Source organism: Leucoraja erinacea, chromosome 5, assembly GCF_028641065.1.
Source record: "Leucoraja erinacea ecotype New England chromosome 5, Leri_hhj_1, whole genome shotgun sequence".
NCBI lineage: Eukaryota > Metazoa > Chordata > Chondrichthyes > Rajiformes > Rajidae > Leucoraja > Leucoraja erinaceus.
This window is the reverse complement of record NC_073381.1, coordinates 2,715,908-2,736,762: the sequence shown is the minus strand read 5'-3', so window position 1 is coordinate 2,736,762 and position 20,855 is coordinate 2,715,908. Positions and strand designations below refer to the sequence as shown.

Below are 20,855 nucleotides of genomic sequence, written 5' to 3'. Positions count from 1 at the left end.
TCACAGAGGGAACGTACAAACTCCACACAGAGAGCAACCGTAGTCAGGATCGAACCCGGGTCTCTGGCGCTGGTAGCAGCTCTACCGCTGCGCCATCATGCTGCCCTGTAGATCCCCATTATTCATGCTCTCTTTAGTACACTTTAGTTTAGAGATACAGCGTAGAAACAGGCCCTTTGGCCCAACGAGACCGTACCAACTAGCGATCCCCACACACTAACCCGATCCTACGCACACTGGGGACAATTTTACAGACACACCAAGCTAATTAACCTACATTCATGAGGAAAGACATTCTTGCCATAGAGGGAGTGCAGAGAAGGTTCACCAGACTGATTCCTGCGATGTCAGGACTTTCATATGAAGAAAGACTGGATAGACTTGGCTTGTATTCACCCTGCCGTTGCACATCAGACAGGCCCCCTCACTGTCCATCTTCAAATCCAGTGTTAAAACGCATTTGAACTCCCTGGCTTTTGACCATGCCTGAGGCTTTGCTTCTGTTTGTGGTGTTTTTGATGTTTCTTTATTTTACATGTCTTTTCCTACTATTTCTTTTGATTGTTATTTTTGGTGTGTATTAACTTTTTGTCAATGATTAGTGATGTACAGCACTTTGTTGCAACTATGTTTGTTTTTAAAGTGCTCTATAAATAAAATTATTATTATTATTATTATTATTATTATTATTATTATTGTAGTCGCTAGAATTTACAAGATTAAGGGGAGATCTTATAAAAACTTACAAAATTCTTAAGGGGTTGGACAGGCTAGATGCAGGAAGATTGTTCCCGATGTTGGGGAAGTCCAGAACAAGGAGTCACAGTTTAAGGATACGGGGGAAGTCTTTTTGGACTGAGATGAGAATAGTTTTTTCACACAGAGAATGGTGAATCTATGGAATTCTCTGCCACAGAAGGTAGTTGAGGCCACAGTTCATTGGCTATATTTAAGAGGGAGTTAGATGTGGCCCTTGTGGCCAAAGGGATCAGGGGGTATGGAGAGAAGGCAGGTACAGGATACTGAGTTGGATGATCAGCCATGATCATATTGAATGGCGGTGCCGGCTCGAAGGGCCGAATGGCCTACTCCTGAACCTAATTTTTTATGTTTCTATGTCTTTTGTAGATCAGTCTCACTCATGCTATGAGTCATACTTTGTCATACGCTCACTAGTTTAACCGACAGCCTCCCTGCCTTGTCTCACACTTATAGAGTAACATGCTAGTATGAAGTCAACTACGCTGTAACGTTAATAAAGTCTTTGGACCTTAAACACGCTGTGAGACTTTGGTTATTCCAACAGCAGAATCGCAACATCTTTGGAGTGTGGGAGAAAACCAGAGCACCCGGAGAAAACTGGGAGAACGTACAAACTCTGTGCAGACAGCACCCGTAGTCAGGATCGAACCCGTGTCTCTGATACTGAAAGGCAGCAACTCTACGGCTGTGCCATCGTATTGCCCTGTAGATTCTGCTCACTTGCCGACAGTATTCTGTAACATTTTCTCCATGTCTCTATATATGTTACTGACAATTGTTGTAGAAACATAGAAAATAGGTGCAGGATGGAGGCCATTCGGCCCTTCGAGCCAGCACTGCCATTCATTGCGATCATGGCTGATCGTCCCCTATCAATAACCCGTGCCTGCCTTCTCCCCATATCCCTCGACTCCACTCGTCCCTGGAGCTCTATCTAACTCTCTCTTAAATCCATCCAGTGACTTGGCCCCCACTGCCCTCTGTGGCAGGGAATTCCATGAATTCACAACTCTCGGGGTGAAAAAGTTTTTTCTCACCTCAGTCTTAAATGACCTCCCCTTTATTCTAAGACTGTGTGGCCCCTGGTTCTGGACTCGCCCAACATTGGGAACATTTTTTCCTGCATCTAGTTTGTCCAGTCCTTTTATAATTGTATATGTTTCTATAAGACCCCCTCCCCCTCATCCTTCTAATACAAGCCTAGTCTTTTCAATCTTTCCTCATATGACAGTCCCGCCATCCCAGGGATCAATCTGGTGAACCTACGCTGCACTGCCTCAATCACAGGGACGTCCTTCCTCAAATTAGGAGACCAAAACTGTACACAATACTCCAGATTCTGTAAAGCAGAGGTTACCACCTCCTAAACATGGCCGTTTGTAATGCCCCTGTCCCACTTAGGAAACCTGAACGGAAACCTCCAGAGACTTTGCGCTCCACCCAAGCTTTCCGTGCGGTTCCCGGAGGTTTTTGTCAGTCTCCCTAACTGCTTCCACTACCTGCAACCTCTGGCAACCACCTGCAACCTCCGGGAACCGCACGGAAACCTTGGGTGGGGCGCAAAGTCTCCAGAGGTTTCCGTTTTCAGGTTTCCTAAGTGGGACGGGGGATTATGCTACTTATTAACACGAGGATACAATCAGGGAATTACTGTGCCATTGTGAAACAGAATCATAAATAAATTAAAAAGAGTAAATATATTCTATCATAATAATAAAATAAAAGATTCTTACTGTTGTGTCTTTTATTCTATCCTAAAAAAAAAGAAAAGAAAAAAAAGTTTTAATGACAAATGCAATGAACTTTGCCCTTTAATAGTTTTTAAAAGTAAAGTTAAAACTGGACTGAATCTAGGCAAATAAAGACTTCTGTTGAGCTAGTGAGTTTGTGCAGGGGTTGGTGTGTTGTGTTGGGTTGCTCTCTATAGTCTTGCCCACATCTTCCAACCATGTTCTCAGTTGGCAGACCTAACAAAGTGTAAGCAGCAGAACACAAAGTGCTGGAGGAACTCAGCGGGTGGGGGACAGGCGGCATCTGTGGAGGGAATGGACAAACGCTGTTTCGTAAGTTCGTAAGTCACAGGAGCGGAAAATCGGTTCGGACCATCAATAGACAATAGACAACAGGTGCAGGAGTAGGCCATTCGGCCCTTCGAGCCAGCACCGCCATTCAATGTGATCATGGCTGACCATCCCCAATCAGTACCCCGTTCCTGCCTTCTCCCCATATCGCCTGACTCCGCTATCTTTAAGAGCCCTATCCAGCTCTCTCTTGAAAGTATCCAGAAAACCAGCCTCCACCGCCATCTGAGGCAGAGAATTCCACGGACTCACCACTCTCTGTGTGAAAAAGTGTTTCCTCGTCTCCATTCTAAATGGCTTACCCCTTATTCTTCAACTGTGGCCCCTGGTTCTGGGACTCCCCGCCATTCAATCATGTTTGATCCATCTTTCCCTCTCAACCCCTTTCTCCTGATCTCATCTGCCTGGATATGATCTATTCCCTGGAAATCAAGGTGCCTATCCAAAAGCATCTTAAACACCGCCTACGTTTCTGCCTCCAGCACCAGCCCAGGCACAACGTTCACTCTCGGTGTAAAAATCATCCCCCACACAGCTCGTATACATTTGGTTCATTCACCTTAAAGCTATGCCCTCTTGTCTTGGACATTTCCGTCCTGGGAGAAAGGTTCTGACAGTCTTCCCTATCAGCGGCGCAGTGGTAGAGTTGCTGCCTCACAGCACCAGAGACCCGGGTTCGATCCTGACTACAGGTGCCGCCTGTAGGGAATTTGCATGTTCTTCCCGTGACCTCCGTGGGTTTTCTCTGCATGCTCCGGTTTCCTCCCGCACTCCAAAGACATACAGGTTTGTAGGTTAATTGGCTTCGGTAAAATTGTCCCTAGTGTGTAGGACAGCGCTAGTGTTATGGGGTGATCGCTGGTCGGCGCGGACTCAGTGGGCCGAAGGGTCCGTTTCCGCGCTGTATCTCTAAAATCTAAAGTCTATGCCTCTCATCATTTAATATGCTGGCCAGGTTCGTGTGCGGGCGGGACGTCGAAGGACGAGAAGCCGAAGCGAAGAAGTGGACGGCGAAAAGCCAAGATACCGAACGGACACGACGCCGAACAGCCAGATAACAGAATGGACACAACGCCGAAAAGCCAGATAACAGAACGGACACGACGCCGAAAAGCCGAATAACCGAACGGACACGACGTCGAACAGAACGGACACGACGTCGAAAAGCCAGATAACAGAACGGACACGACGCCGAAAAGTCAGATAACAGAACGGACACGACGTCGAAAAGCCGAATAACCGAACGGACACGACGTCGAAAAGCCGAATAACCGAACGGACACGACGTCGAACAGCCAGATAACAGAACGGACACGACGTCGAAAAGCCAGATAACAGAATGGACACGACGTCGAAAAGCCAGATAACAGAACGGACACGACGTCGAAAAGCCAGATAACAGAACGGACACGACGTCGAAAAGCCAGATAACAGAATGGACACGACGTCGAAAAGCCAATTCACCGAACGGACACGACGCCGAACAGCCAGATAACAGAACGGACACGACGTCAAAGAGCCAATTAACCGAAAGGGCACGACACTGAAAGGAAACGAACCCGAACGGACTCCACGCCGAAAGGACAATACGCAGAACGGACATGACGTCGAAAAGCCACCGAACGGACATGATGTCTCCGGGGACAGGATTTGTCCGAGACCGTGTCAGTGATTGGTCCAGACCCCGCATCCATCGCATCACAGGCCGGGAGGAGACAGGAGGGTGGCGGGGATTTTTAACTTTCCTGCGGTATCTTGGCTTCTACTTCTTCGCCTCGGCTTCTCAGCCTTCGACGTCCCGTCCAGGTACCGGTCAGGTCTCCCCTCAGTCTCTGGGGCTCCAGCGAAAACAAACCAAGTTTGCCCAACCTCTCCTTGTAGTAGATACCCCCTAATGCAGGTGCCATTCTAGTAAATCTAAAGTCTTACCCGGATTTGCTTTCTCCCTGTCTTGATAGGTGAAGGCAGCTAAAAGTGTGGTGTTCAACAGAAAATGTGGATGATATGTGGAACTTTTGAGCAGTCGGCTGTACAATGTAACTTGTCATTTTTTTTTTGTTTTTGTTTTCGAGATACAGCGCGGAAACTGGCGCTTCGGCCCACCGAGTCCGCGCCGACCAGCGGTCAGCCCGTACCCTAGTTGCATCCTACACACTAGGGACAATTTACAATTTTTACTGAAGCCAATTATAGTACAAACCTGCATATCTTTGGAATGTGGGGGGAAACCGGAGCACCCGGAGAAAACCCACATAGATCACGGGGAGAAGGCACAAACTCCGTACAGACAGCACCCGTAGTCAGGATGGAACCCGGGTGTCGGGTGCTGCAAGGCCGCAACTCTACCGCTGCACCCTCGTGCCACCTAATGCTCTCCTCAATCGAGCAAAGCAGAACAGGACTGAGGCCATTCGGTGGAGGCTGTACAATCCTAATCATTTGAAGTCATCCTAATCATCAATCAGAACAAGGGGTCACAGTTTAAGGATAAGGGGGAAATCTCTTAGGACCGAGATGAGAAAAACATTTTTCACACAGAGAGTGGTGAATCTCTGGAATTCTCTGCTACAGAAGGTAGTTGAGGCCAGTTCATTGGCTATATTTAAGAGGGAGTTAGATGTGGCCCTTGTGGCTAAAGGGATCAGGGCGCGACTCACGTCGCAGCGGCCTCTGCAGTCCATCTGTCTTTTTGTTATTTTTTGTCCCGTTTTAAATGTAGTTTTTATTTTTTTTTGATGGTGTGTGTGTGTGTGTGTATGGGGGGGGGGGGGGGGGGGGCGGGAGTGGGGGGGAAACTTTTAAAATGTTTCCCCTGTACGGGGGACCCGACCTTTTCCCTGTCGGGTCTCCGTTGTCGTTGGGGCCGAGCAACATGGAGCGGCCTCCAGCAGGAACGACCTAGGGCTTCAGTCGCGGAGCTGCGGACATATTCAACATCGTAGAGCTGACCGAGTCCGGAGCGGGTGGAGCTGTGGTGGCGCGTTGCTGTGGCCCGACCCCCGGGGATTCGGAGGCTCCAACCGCAGGTCTGACTGACAGGAACACCGGGAGCCCGCGGGTCCCTGGTGGGAGACCGCTTTTCGGGGGTTCCGCAAAGGCGACTTCACCCGCCCGAGTCGCGGGGTCGAAGAGTACCTGGAGCGGGGCCTTACATCACCGCCTCGCGCGGCTTCAATGGCTGCGGGACTTTGCTAGCGCCCGCCGGGGGCTCCAACAACAAGACCCGGAGCGCGGCCTTGCATCGCCCGGCGCGGCGTTAATGGCCGCGGGACAATTGCCATCGCCCACCGGGGGCTTTGACTCTGACATCGGGAGGGGAATGGGGAGTGCAGGGGAGAGATAATTTTTTTTGCCTTCAATCACAGCGAGGAGGAGATGCGCTGTGATGGGTGTCTGTGTAAATTGTGTTGTGTCTTGGGTCTTTTTTTCTTGTGCGTATGACTGCAGAAACAACATTTCATTTGAGCCTCTATGAGGTTCAAGTGACAAATAAATTGTATTGTGTGTATTGTGTATTGTGTGGGTATGGAGAGAAGGCAGGTACAGGATACTGAGTTGGATGATCAGCCATGATCACATTGAATGGCGGTTCAGGCCCGAAGGGCCGAATGGCCTACTCCTGCACCTGTTTTCTATGTTTCTATCAGTACAGAATGGAGATGAGGAGGAAGTTATTTAGTCAGAGGGTGGTGACTCTGTGGAATTCATTGCCACAAAAGGCTTTAAGGTGGAGATTAACAGATTCCTGATTAGTACGGGTGTCAGGGGTTATGGGGCGAAGGCAGGAGAATGCGGTTGTGAGGGAAAGATAGATCAGCCATGATTGAATGGTGGAGTAGACTTGGTGGCCTAATTCCGTTCCTACAACTCATGAAAGATGTGATTGATTAATATCTTTAAATTATTTTTCGAGGCAAAAGATGAATATCTTAATATAGATGGATAGATGTAAACATGGATTATTGCTTTCTAAGCAGTCGTACAGAAAGAAGCCCGATGAACGGCTGAAGAAGAGTCTCGACCCGAAACGTCGCCCACTCCTTCTCTCCAGAGATGCTGCCTGTCCCACTGAGTTTTACTCCAGCATTTTGTGTCTATAATACGTTCATGCATTTCCACTTCGAACATTAGTAGGTTGGAAAATAAAGCCACAACTTCAATGGGTAGGAGTTTTTAAAACTAGATTGTCGATTCCATTATAACTGCCAATAATTACGTTGACACAAGCGCGCATGCAAACCTCCACAGTCAGTGTCACTCTTACCCGAGTCACATTAGTTTAGTTGAGATATACAGTTTTGAAACAGGCCCTTCGGCCCTGAGCTAACGAATTGAATTGTTCACACTTAATCTATGCTATCCCGTTTTCCTGTCTATAGACAATAGGTGCAGGAGAAGGCCATTTGGCCCTTCTAGCCAGCACCGCCATTCAATGTGATCATGGTTGATCATCCAAAATCAATACCCCGTTCCCGCCTTCTCCCCATATCCCCTGACTCCGCTATCTTTAAGAACCCTATCCAGCTCTCTCTTGAAAGTATCCAGAGAACCGGCCCCCCCCGCCCTTTGGAGCATGGGAGGAAACCGGAGCACCCGGAGAAAACCCACATGGTCTCGGGGAGAATGTACAAACTCCGTACTGACAGCTCCTGCAGCCAGGATTGAACCTATGTCTTTAGTATCCACCAAACTGTTCTCGATTTAGATTTCGCTACCTGCCGCCTTTGGTACAGACGCACTTATAGAGTGTGGAATGAAACAAAAGCTTTTGGCTGGCCTGAAGTTTATAGTTTGCTCAGGCAAAATTGTGGCACTTATGGCTATTGAGTAAATCGGGCAAGGGTAGGAAAGCATAGGAAGCACTTTGTGTCTTTTTCTTTAAACCAGCACTTGCAGTTCCTTGTACATAACATCTTCCTTTCTCGCGATGCCGAGTGATTCTGTCTTGTATGTGAAGGGGAGCAGAGTCCTGAAGAATTACTTTGCATAATCAGGGTGGCACGGTGGCGCAGCGGTAGAGTTGCTGCCTTACAGCGCCAGAGACCCGGGTTCCCATCCTGACTACGGGTGCTGTCTGTGCGGAGTTTGTATGTTCTCCCGATGACCTGTGTGGATTTTCTCCGGGAGATCTGGTTTCCTCCCACACGTACATGTTTGTAGGTTAATTGGCTTGGGATAATTACTAATTGTCCCCAGTGTGTGTAGGATAGTGTCAGTGTAGTGATAGTGTTAGTTATTTCCGCGCTGTATCTCTGAACCGAGGGCGGTCACTGTGGCACAGCGCTAGTGTTGCTGCCTTACAGCGGATGCAGCGTTGGAGACCCGGGTTCGATCCTGACTACGGGCGCTGTCTGTACAGAGTTTGTACGTTCTCCCCGTGACTACGTGGGTTTTCTCTGAGATCTTTGGTTTCCATCCACACTCCAAAAACATCCAAGTTTGTAGGTTAATTGGCTTGGTAAATGTAAAAATTGTCCCTAGTGAGGTGTTGGATGGTGTTAATTTGCGGGGATCGCTGGTTGGGGCGGACCTGGTGGGCCGAAGGGCCTGTTTCCGCGCTGTATCTCTAAACTAAACTAAACATTTTTCCCCTAAACAGCCAAAGCTATTTGTTTTTGTGAAAGTTTGACTGTGCGTGTTGGGGTGTTTGTGACCCTGAGATGTAACTATAGTAGGCCCTTGTGATGTAAACTAGAGATTCATAATATCCTCACATTTACTGCCTCAACTCCACTGAAGCTGAACTGAGCAAACTGTGTTAGACAAGGCTGGTCGTGAACCAATAAACTGCTTTATTTCACAGTACTATGAACACGCAGACTGGGATTAAATTACACAATTTATCTTTGGTTAGCGAATAGTGAAAATCAGCGGCTGGTCTTGCTTGGTTTCAACAAGACTACTCCAGCACTTTGCAAGGGCAGCACGGTGGCGCAGCGGTAGAGTTGCTGCCTTACTGCGCCAGAGACCCGGGTTCAAACCTGACTTGTCTGTACATATTTACAGATTACAATTACATATTCAGTAACAATTACATTTGCATATTCGGTAATATTGGAAATTGTCCCTAATGTGTGTAGGATAGTGCAAGTGTGCTAGGATCGCTGGTTGGTGCAGACTCGATGGGCCGAAGGGCACGGTACCATACTGTGTCTCCAAACTAAACTCAATTTTTAGACCTCGTAAAAAGCTTTGTTTTTTCTCGTAAGAGGCTTTTAGAGAAGCATGTGGACATGCAGGGAATGGAGGGATACTTGGTATCTAGTTCAGCACAGGTAGTACGGGCTGAAGGGCCTGGTCTTGTGCTGTACTATTCTATGTTGTATCTTCTTTGTAAAACTGGATCCTATTTTTTGAATCCTATTTTCAAAGAAGCCTTCTTCCTTCATTTCTGCCTTATTATCTCTCCATGTTTGCAGTAAGAAATTGGGGTTATGAGCATTTCAGTGCAGTTGAAATGTTTTCAATTGCTGAGACACGGCAAGGTTTATTAACTGCGCTATTCAATGTGGACAATTTCAGAGGCAGCCCAGTGTCATTGTCTTCTCATAGTTTAGAGATACAGCACGGAAACAGCCCCTCAGTCCACCGAGCCCACAGCGACCAGCGATCACCCCGTCCGTACACACGCACAGCGACAATGTACAGAAGCCAATTATAACCATATAACAATTACAGCACGGAAACAGGCCATCTCGGCCCTACAAGTCCGTGCCGAACAACTTTTTTCCCTTAGTCCCATCTGCCTGCACTCATACCATAACCCTCCATTCCCTTCTCATCCATATACCTATCCAATTTATTTTTAAATAATACCATCAAACCTGCCTCCACGACTTCCACAGGAAGCTCATTCCACACAGCTACCACTCTCTGAGTAAAGAAGTTCCCCCTCATGTTACCCCTAAACTTCTGTCCCTTAATTCTGAAGTCATGTCCTCTTGTTTGAATCTTCCCTATTCTCAAAGGGAAAAGCTTGTCCTCACCTCTATTTCAGTCTTAATTGTGTCTATCCACATTACCAATGTAGGTCAGAGCCTCGAGGGAGATCACAATCTTTGCCTTTAAATCTTTCGACCTGTCATCGAGCAAACTTGTTCTCGGGTCTCACTAATATGAAATCAAAATGTACCATGCTACCCTTCTAATTTGCCCCCCCCCCCCCCCCCCCCCAACCAACAAGCAATAATTTTTCAGATGAGTTTACTTTAAACCAGTTTAATGGTTCACGACCATCCTTGTCTAATACAGTTTGCTCAGTCCAGCTTCAGTGGAGTTGAGGCAGTAAATGTGAGGATATTATGAATTTCTAGTTTATATCACAATGGCCTACTAGTTACATCTCAGCGTCACAAACACCTTAACACATAGAGTCAAACTTTCACAAAAATAAATAGTTTCGGCCGCTTAGAGGGAAAATTTAGTTTAGAGATACAGCGCGGAAACAGGCCCTTCGGTCCATCGGGTCTGCGCCAACCATCGATCCCCGCAAATTAACATCATCCTGCACCTACTAGGGACAATGTTTACATTTACCAAACCAAATAACCGACAAACCTGCACGTCTTTGTGGTGTGGGAGGAAACCGAAGGTCTCAGGGGAAAACCCACGCAGGTCACGGGGAGAACGTACAAACTCCGTACAGACAGCGCCCGTAGTCGGGATCGAACCCGGGCCTCCGGCGCTGCATTCAATGGAAGGCAGCAATACTACCAGCAACACACTGGTAGGCGGCGCGGCTCTGGCCAGCAGCGGCCTCTGCAGTCTGTCCGCGTTTTATTATTTTTCTGTCTGTGTTTTTACACACATCCAGGTTTATTTTATCCAGCATCGTGTGGCAGCTTCCTCCGTGACGGGGGGGAAACTGTTTAGCTCCCTGCACTGGAGACCCGATTTTTTCTTGTATTTTATTGTCGTTGCCGCAACGAGGAGCTGTCTCGAAAAAAGACATCCTCGGACTCTGGGGCCACATCACCGTCGGAGCGGGGCTGGCCGAGTCCGGAGCCGATGCAGAGGTGGAGGAGCGCTGCCGCTGCCGCTGCTGCTGCTGAAAGTGCTGCATCATGAGGAAACGGAGGCTCGGACAGGTCTGTGGACGGGGCCACCGGGAGCCTGCGGGTCCCTAAAGGGAGACCGCTTTTCAGGGCTCTCATCAACGGCGACTTCTCCGCGCCCGAAAGCATTTTATCGAAGAGCTCCTGGAGCAGGGTTTGGGATCACCGCCCCGCGCGGCTTGGAATGGCCGCGGGACTCTGCGAGCGCACACAACGGGGGCTCTAACACCAAGACCCGGTGTGCGACCTCGCACCACCCGGCGTGGCTTTAATGGCCGCGGGACAATCGCCATCGCCAGCCGGGGGCTTTGACTTTGACTCTGACATCGGGGGGGGGGGGGGGAGAGGCAGTGGAGAGATAAGTTTATCATCAATCACCAATGTGATGGATGTTTATGTAAATTATGTTGTGTCTTCTCTATGTCTCCCATGTATGGCTGCAGAAACGGCATTTCGTGTGGAAAACGCAAGGGGTCCAAATGAGGGACAGTATCTTATCAGCTCTTATCAGCGCCACCGTGACCCCATTAATATTTAATAATATCCGCCTTATAATATTTGACTATAATATCACACATCCAGGTTTCCTCTATCCAGCATCGCTGGCAGCTTCCTCCGTGACGGGGAAAGCACAGCTGAGACAGATTTGTATTTTATAACGGCAACACCGCTGTCCGAAAATGACATCCTCGGCCCAGGAGGCCACATCACCCGGGAGTAAATTACCACCCGATGCAGAGGCAAAGCTGAACTGGCGCTCTGAAGGAAAGTGGCATCATGAGGAAACAGGCTCGGCACTCTTGGAGCTGGGCCAAGCCTGTGATAATTAAAGCATAAATGGCATTTCAAGAGACAATGCCATCACAGGCAGAGCGGTGCGCCACAGAAAGCATTTTATCAGGATGCATCACAGCACGGTTTGGGAACAGCTCCATCTAAGACCAGAGAGGGGTCCTGAACTACTATCTACCTCATTGATGATCCTCAGACTATCTTTGATCAGACTTTGCTGGCTTTACCTTGCACTAAAGGTTGTTCCCTTATCATGTACACTGTGAATGGATCCATTGTAATCATGAATTGTCTTTCCGCTGACTGGATAGCACGCAACAAAAGCTTTTCACGGTAACTCGGTACACGTGACAGTAAACAAAGCTAAACTCCGAGTGCCGATTTAAAATTATTCTCAAAACCAGATTTACCTGACAGCTAGGCTCACCAGCTCTGCTCATTCATTCTGCACATTTTCAAGGAAGACATTGCACATAATAATGTATTTAAATGCAGACAGCAAAGGGCATGAAGGGTTCCAACCCAAAACCTCACCTATTCCTTTTCTCCAGAGATATGCCGCCTGACCCGCAGAGCTACTGCAGCTATTTGTGCCCGTCTCTTTACACCTTTATCCATTTGTAGCCTCCAAGTGTGAAGAAATGGCGGCACAGCGGTAGAGCTGCCCGCACCGGAGACTCGAGTATCGATCCTGACTATGGGTGGTGTCTGTACGGTGTTTGTACGTTCTCCCCGTAACCTGCGTGGATTTTCTCCGAGATCAGTTTCCTCCCACGCTCCAAAGACGTACAGGTTTGTATGTTAATTGGCTCGGTGTAATTGTAAAAGTGTCCCTAGTGTGTGTAGGGTAGTGTAAATGTGCAAGGTTCAAGATTTTATCATTTCAGGCAGGCTGAAGCCAAAAGTGCCCATCTTCATGTTCAGACTAGCACACAATGGATGACTACCGTCGGACTGTCAATGAGTAGAAACAAGGAATACTGATGCTGGTTAACACACAAGTGCCGGAGTAACTCAGTGGGTCAGGCAGCATCTGTGGAGAACATGGATAGGTGACGTTTCACAGAGTGCTAGAGTAACTCAACTGGTCAGGCAGCATCTGTGGAGAACATGGATAGGTGACGTTTCACAGAGTACTGGAGTAACTCAGCGGGTCAGGCAGCATCTCTGGAGAACATGGATAGGTGACGTTTCACAGAGTGCTGGAGTAACTCAGCGGGTCAGGCAGCATCTGTGGAGAACATGGATAGGTGATGTTTCACAGAGTGCTGGAGTTACTCCGTGGGTCAGGCAGCATCTCTGGAGAACATGGATAGGTGACGTTTCACAGAGTGCTGGAGTAACTCAGTGGGTCAGGCAGCATGTGGATAGGCAAAGTTACAGGTATAGAAGAATCTTGGGTGTGAAGAAGGGTCGCGACCTGAAACGTCATCTATCCAAGTTCTCCAGAGATGCTACCTGACCCGCTGAGTTACTCCAGCACTTTATGTCCTCCAGACTGGCAGAGAGATTGGCCAGTTAGAAATTGAAATGCATTTATATAGTGATGGATTTCCGCCTAAGGGCTAGCATACACACAAGGATGCAGTAGCGCAGCGGTAGAGTCGCTGCCTCACAGCACCAGAGACCAAGGTTCGATCCTGACTACGGGTGCTGTCTGTACGGAGTTTGACCTGTTCTCCCCGTGACCTGCGTGGGTTTCCTCTCGATGCTACGGTTTCCTCCCTTCACTCCAAAGACGTAAAAGATTGCACATTAACTGCCTTTGGTAAAATTGTAAATGGTCCCTCACGTATGGTCCCTCACGCTAGTGTACGGGGTGGTCGCTGGTCAACACTGATTCGGTGGGCCGAAGGGCCTGTTTCTGCGCTGTATCTCTAAAGTTTAAACCTGCAAAATGGAGGTATCAAAGGGCGTCGCAACTTGCACGTCACACGAAGGATCAATAGACCGAGAAGCATAATGAGCAACTATAAACCTACACTGCCTATTTTTACTCACTTTGTCAGCTGTGTTGTGAATGCTAACTTGGAAAAGTCATTTAAAATTCTTAAGCCTCGAGGCAAATTTGAGATTAATAGGTGCTGTGTGATGTGGAGCAGAGAGACAGCTCGAGAAAGGAATGCTGGTTTCAATCGACAAGCTCATGTGGAACCCACATCGTGACGACTTTAGAGATACAGCGCAGAAATAGGCCCTTCGGCCCACCGAGCCCAGGCCGACAAGTGGCAATACTGCACGTCATTGGGGTGTGGGAGGAAAACGGAGCAGTCAATAGTCAATAGTCAATTTAATTGTCATTTGGACCCCTGGAGGTCCAAACGAAATGCTGTTTCTGCAGCCATACATTACACACAAATAGACCCAGACACAACATCGGTACATTTTACATAAACATCCATCACATTGCTGGAGGAAGGCCGTACAAACTCCCCCCCCCCCCCCCCCCCCCGATGTCAGCACAAGTCAAAGCATGGTGATGGCTTAGGGCAAGCCACGCCGGTGGTGCGAGGTCGAACAACTGGGTTGGAGCTCTGGCGCTGTGAGCCGCAGTAACTCTACCTCTCGCACCACCAAGTTGGTCTCAGTTGAGGAGAAGGCAGACCCGCAGTAGCAGCCTCCGCATCAGCAGCAGCAGCGGCAGCAGCAGCAGCAGCAGCGCTCCACCACCGCTTCCACCCGTAGCTGAACCGCGACGAACAACAGGGAAGACCCTCCTTGGTACACAAAAAAGCTGAGAGAAACTCAGGTCGGGTGCAGCAGGGAGAGATCTATGGAGCGAAGGAAATAGGCAAAAAATAACGTTTCGGCCCGAAAAAAACGTTGCCTATTTCCTGACCGCTACCGGATAGAACCTGCTGCACCCGCTGAGTTTCTCCGCAGCTTTTTTGTGTACCTTTGATTCTCCAGCATCTGCAGTTCCTTCTTAAACACAGGGAAGACCCATTATTGAATTAAGGCTTTCAGCTTACATGCCTATACATATATGTTTCCACTAGTGGGAGAATCTAGAACCAGAGAGCATAGCTTTAGAATAAAGAAGGCACCATTAAAAGGAGATGAGGAGGAATTTCTTCAGTCAGAGGGTGGTGAATCCGTGAGATTCATTGCCACCAGCCGAGTCATTTGGGTACTTTGCAGGCGGAGGTTGACAGATATTTGATTAGTGCGGGTGTCAGGGGTTATGGGGAGAAGGCAGGAGAATGGGGTTGAGAGGGAAAGATAGATCAGCCATGATGGAATGGCAGTGTAAACTCAATAGGCTGAAAAACATAATTCTGCTCCTGGAACTTATGAACATGATTTAATACATTGTCAAAGGAATTTAAAATATAGAGAATGATAGTTTTGCAACAGGCAGTTTTATTTGCAAAAAATAACTTTGAGCAGAGGTCATGGTTGCCATGGCTCATGTCAATTATCCCACACTTTAGACCACTGGTGCCACAGTGGCGCAGCGGTAGAATTGCAGCCTTACAGTGCCAGGGACCCGGGTTCAATCCTGGCTACGGGTGCTGTCTGTACGGAGTTTGTACGTTCTCCCTGTGACCGTGTGGGCTTTCTCCGGGTGCTCCGGTTTAGAAGGATGAGAGGGTATCGCATTGAAACATATAAGATTGTTAAGGGTTTGGACACGCAACATGTTCCCGATGTTGGGGGAGTCCAGAACCAGGGGCCACACAGTTTAAGAATAAGGAGTAAGCCATTTAGAACGGAGACGAGGAAACACTTTTTCTCACAGAGAGTGGTGAGTCTGTGGAGGGCGGTGGAGGCGGGTTCTCTGGATGCTTTCAAGAGATAGGGCTCGTAAAAATAGCGGGGTCAAGGGGATATGGGGAGAAGGCAGGAACGGGGTACTGATTGGGGATGATCAGCCATGATCACATTGAAAGGCGGTGCTGGCTCGAAGGGCCGAATGGCCTCCTCCTGCACCTGTTGTCTGTTGTCTATTGTTTCCTCCCACACTCCAAAGATGGATGTACAGGTTTGTAGGTTAATTGGCTTTGTAAAAAAATTGTAAATTATCTCTCGTGCGTGTAGGATAGCGTTAGTACGTGTGGTCGCTGAGCGGTGTGGACTGGGTGGGCCGAGGAGGGTGTATCTCTAAAGCCAATCTGAACTATATCTCTAAAAGACTGAAATGATGGAGAATTTCCTCACACTTCAACGAGCAACATGTTGTGTGAGTGGCATCTGGTATGTAACACTACCCCAAGAGGCCTAGCGCTGACAAGGCAGTTGGACCCATAGTTCAATTGGGTTTACATTGGCAGTGCGCAGAATACTCAAAGAGTTAGCTGTTCTCCAATCCTTGTGTGATGGATCTAAATCTGGCAAGTGCAGGCCTTCTTTTGGTCATAATGATTTTTAATAAAGTAAATTTTCACGCCATAACCACGGGCTGCCAAAATGCTTTAACACCCAAGCAGCATTTCCATTTCAGTTCTAGTAAAGTGTTTAGATGAGTTTAGTTTATTGTCACGTGTACCGAGGTACAGTGAAAAGCTTTTTTAGTTGAATGCTATCCAGTCAGCGTAAAAACTATACATAGAAACATAGAAAATAGGTGCAGGAGTAGGCCATTCGGCCCTTCGAGCCTGCACCGCAATTCAATATGATCATGGCTGATTATCCAACTAAGGATGCCTTCTCTCCATACCCCCTGATCCCCTTTAGCCACAAGGGCCACATCTAACTCCCTCTTAAATATAGCCAATGAACTGGTCTCAACTACATTCTGTGGCAGAAAATTCCAGATTCACCACTCTCTGTGTAAAAAATGTTTTTCTCATCTCAGTCCTAAAAGATTTCCCCCTTATCCTTAAACTGTGACCCCTTGTTCATGATTACAATCAAGCCGTCCACAGTGTACAGATACAGGATGAAGGGAATAACATTTAGTGCAAGATAAAGTCCAGTAAAGTCCGATTAAAGACAGTCCGAGAATCTCCAATGAGGTAGATAGTAGTTCAGGACTGCTCTCTGGTTGTGGTAGGATGGTTCAGTTGCCTGATAATAGCTGGGAAGAAACTGTCCCTAAATCTGGAGGTGTGCGTTTACACACTTCTGTACCTCTTGCCTGATGGGAGAGAGAAGGAGGAGTGATCAGGGTGCGACTAGTCCTGGATTATGCTTGCCGGGGCAGTGTGAAGTATAAATTGAGTCAATAGAAGGGAGGTTGGTTTGTGTGTTCAAGAAGGAACTGCAGATGCTGGAAGATCGAAGGTACACAAAATTGCTGGAGAAACTCAGCGGGTGCAGCAGCATCTATAGAGGGAATAAACAGGTGGCGTTTCATAGAAACATAGAAAATAGGTGTAGGAGTAGGCCATTTGGCCCTTCAAACCACCACCGCCATTCAATGTGATCATGATTGATCATCCAAAATCAGTATCTGGTTCCTGCTTTTCCCCATATTCCTTGATTACAAGTCAGGACCCTTCTTCAGACTAATTGTAATGGGGGGGAGGGAGGGGGAGAAAGCTGTTAAAGACAGGCAGGAGTCGGACAAAGTCTGGCAAGTGATAGATGGATACAGGTGAAGGGGTGGGGGGTGATAGATGGGTGGAGTTTGGGGCAGCATGGTGGCACAGCGGTAGAGTTGCTGCCTTGCAGTGCCAGAGACCCGAGTTCGATCCAGACCATGGGTGCTCTCTGTACGGAGTTTGTATGTTCCCCCTGAGACCACGTGGGTTTTCTCGGAAGACGTACAGGTTTGTAGGTTAATTGGCTTTGGTAAAATAATTTAAATGTCCCTAGCGCATGTGGGTCAGTGTCCTGGGTGATCGCGCGGACTCACATGTGGTCAAAGTGCACTCTGTCAGATTTTAATAAAGGTCGGTTTTATACATTTTGGTGTCACCATGTAGAAATTACAGCATTGTTTATACATAGCCCCCCCATTGCAGGGCACCATAATGTTTGGGACACAGCAATGACATGTGAATGAAAGTAGTCATGTTTAGTATTTTGTTGCAAATCCCTTGACTGCAATGACTGCTTGAAGTCTGCGATTCATGGACATCACCAGTTGCTGGGTGACTTCTCTGGTGATGCTCTACCAGGCCTGTATTGCAGCCATCTTTAGCTTATGCTTGTTTTGGGGGCTAGTCCCCTTCAGTTTTCTCTTCAGCATATAAAAGACATGCTCAATTGGGTTCAGATCGGGTGATTGACGGCCACTCAAGAATTTACCATTTTTTAGCTTTGGAAAAACTCCTTTGTTGCTTTAGCAGTATGTTTGGGATCATTGTCTTTCTGTAGAATGAACCACCGGCTAATGTGTTTTGAGGCATTTGTTTGAACTTGAACAAATAGGATGTGTCTGTACACTTCAGAATTCATTATGCTACTACCATCAGCAGTTGTATCATCAATGAAGATAAGTGAGCCAGTACCTTCAGCAGCCACACATGCCCAGGCCATAACACCCCCACCACCGTGTTTCACAGATGAGGTGGTATGCTTTGGATCTTGGGCAGTTCCTTCTCTCCTCCATACTTTGCTCTTGCCATCACTCTGATACATGTTAATCTTCGTCTCATCTGTCCACGACCTTTTTCCAGAACTGTGGTTGCTCTTCTTGGCAAACTGGAACCTGGCCATCCTATTTTTGCAGCTAACCAGTGGTTTGCATCTTGCAGTGTAGCCTCTGTATTTCTGTTCATGAAGTCTTCTGCGGACAGTGGTCATTGACAAATCCACACCTGACTCCTGAAGAGTGTTTCTGATGTCGGATGGGTGTTCGGGGATTTTTCTTTATTATAGAGAGAATTCTTCTGTCATCAGCTGTGAAGGTCTTCCTTGGCCTGCTAGTCCCTTTGCGATTAGTAGGCTCACCCGTGTTGTCTTTCTTCTTAATGATGTTCCAAACAGTTGATTTTGGTAAGCGTAAGGTTTGGCTGATGTCTCTAACAGTTTTATTCTTGTTTCTCAGTCTCATAATGCCTTCTTTGACTTACATTGGCATAACTTTGGTCCTCATGTTGATAAACAGCAATAAAAGTTTCCAAAGTTGATGGAAAGACTGGAGGAAAGACTGGGTGATGAGATCTCTCTTATACCTACATTAAGGAGGCTATTAAACACACCTGAGCAATTACAACCATTGTGAAGCCATGTGTCCCAAACATTATGGTGCCCTGAACTGGGGGGGTGACTATGTATAAACACTGCTGTAATTTTACATGGTGAAACCAAAATGTATAAAAATGGCTCTTATTAAAATCTGACAATGTGCACTTTAACCACATGTGACTTTTTTTTCTATTACAAATCTCAAATTATGGAGTACAGAGGCAAATAAATAAATGATGGGTCTTTGGCCCAAACATTATGGAGGACACTGTAGATAGGAAAGGTTTAAAGGGATAGAAACATAGAAACATAGAAAATAGGTGCAGGAGTAGGCCATTCGGCCCATCGAGCCTGCACCGCCATTCAATATGATCATGGCTGATCATCCAACTCAGTATCCTGTACCTGCCTTCTCTCCATACCCCCTGATCCCTTTAGCCACAAGGGTCACATCTAACTCCCTCTTAAATATAGCCAATGAACTGGCCTCAACTATCTTCTGTGGCAGAGAATTCCACAGATTCACCATTCACTGTGTGAAAAATGTTTTTCTCATCTCGGTCCTAAAAGACTTCCCACTTATCCTTAAACTGTAACCTCGTGTTCTGGACTTCCCCAACATCGGGAACAATCTTCCTGCATCTAGCCTGTCCAACCCCTTAAGAATTTTGTAAGTTCCTACAAGATCCCCCTTCAATCTTCTAAATTCTAGCGAGTACAAGCTGAGTCCATCCAGTCTTTCTTCATATGAAAGTCCTAACATCCCAGGAATCAGTCTGGTGAACCTTTGCTGTACTCCCTCTATGGCAAGAATGTCTTTCAGCAGATTAGGAGACCAAAACTGTACGCAATACTCCAGGTGTGATCTCACCAAGACCCTGTACAACTGCAGTAGAACCTCCCTGCTCCTGTACTCAAATTCTTTTGCTATGAATGCTAACATAACATTCGCTTTCTTCACTGCCTGCTGCACCTACATGCCTACTATCAATGACTGGTGTACCATGACACCCAGGTCTCGTTGCATCTCCCCTTTTCCTAATCGGCCACGATTCAGATAATAGTCTACTTTCCTGTTTTTGCCACCAAAGGGGATAACCTCACATTTATCCACATTATACTGCATCTGCCATGCATTTGCCCACTCACCCAGCCTATCCAAGTCACCTTGCAGCCTCCTAGCATTAGGATCTGGGCCAAACGCAGGCAGATGGGACTAGCGTATATGGGACATCTTGGTCAGCATGGATAAGTTGGGCTGAAGGGCCCGTCTCCATGCTCTATGACTAAAAGTGGTCAGCAAAAGAGCAAGGGCCTTAAGCAATTAATTAATGTTTAAGTGTAATTGATGTTAATTAAGTGATAGAAGCAGAATTAGGCCATTCGGCCCATCAATTCTACTCTGCCACTCAATCATGGCTGATCTATCTTTCCTTCCTAACCCCATTCTCCCCAGAACCTCTGACACATGTACAAATTAAGAACCTTTCAATCCCCTCTTTAATATACTAATTGACTTTGCCTCCACAGCCTTGTGTGGCAAAGAATTCTTCACCTTAAACCTCCTTCACCTTAAACCTATGTCCCCATGTCCTCGATTCCCCTACTTTGGACAAAAGACTCTGTGTGTCAGCCCGATCTATTCCACTCATGCTTTCATACACAAGGTCATAAGGAATAGTAGAATTAGGCCATTCGGCCCATCAAATCTACTCTGCCATTCAATCATAGCTGATCTATCTCTCCCTCCTAACCCAATTCTCCTGCCTTTTCCCCATATCCTCTGACACCCGTAATGATCAAGAATCTATCTATCTCTGCCTTAAAAATATCCACTGGCTTGGCCTCCACAGCCTTCTGCGGCAAAGAATTCCACAGAATCACCACCCTCTGACTAAAGAAATTTCTCCTCATCTCCTTCCGAAAAGGATGTCCTTTAATTCTGAGGCTGTGACCTCTGGTCCTAGACTCCCCCACTAGTGGAAACATCCTCTCCACATCCACTCCATCTAGGCCTTTCACTATTCTCTCCCTACAGATATCCACGTGTCCTGGCAACATCCTCGTAAAATGTGTGTCCATATGTGTT

At 47.3% G+C, this 20,855-nt stretch overlaps 1 protein-coding gene across 1 annotated transcript in view; it reads right to left on the bottom strand.

Moving 5' to 3' along the window:
- sobpa (sine oculis binding protein homolog (Drosophila) a) overlaps positions 1 to 20,855 on the bottom strand; it is a 253,764-nt gene that overhangs the window by 45,045 nt on the left and 187,864 nt on the right. Inside the window, 1 exon segment of the mRNA XM_055634988.1 lies at positions 2,496 to 2,516. Within this exon segment, the coding sequence (XP_055490963.1) occupies positions 2,496 to 2,516 (21 nt within the window).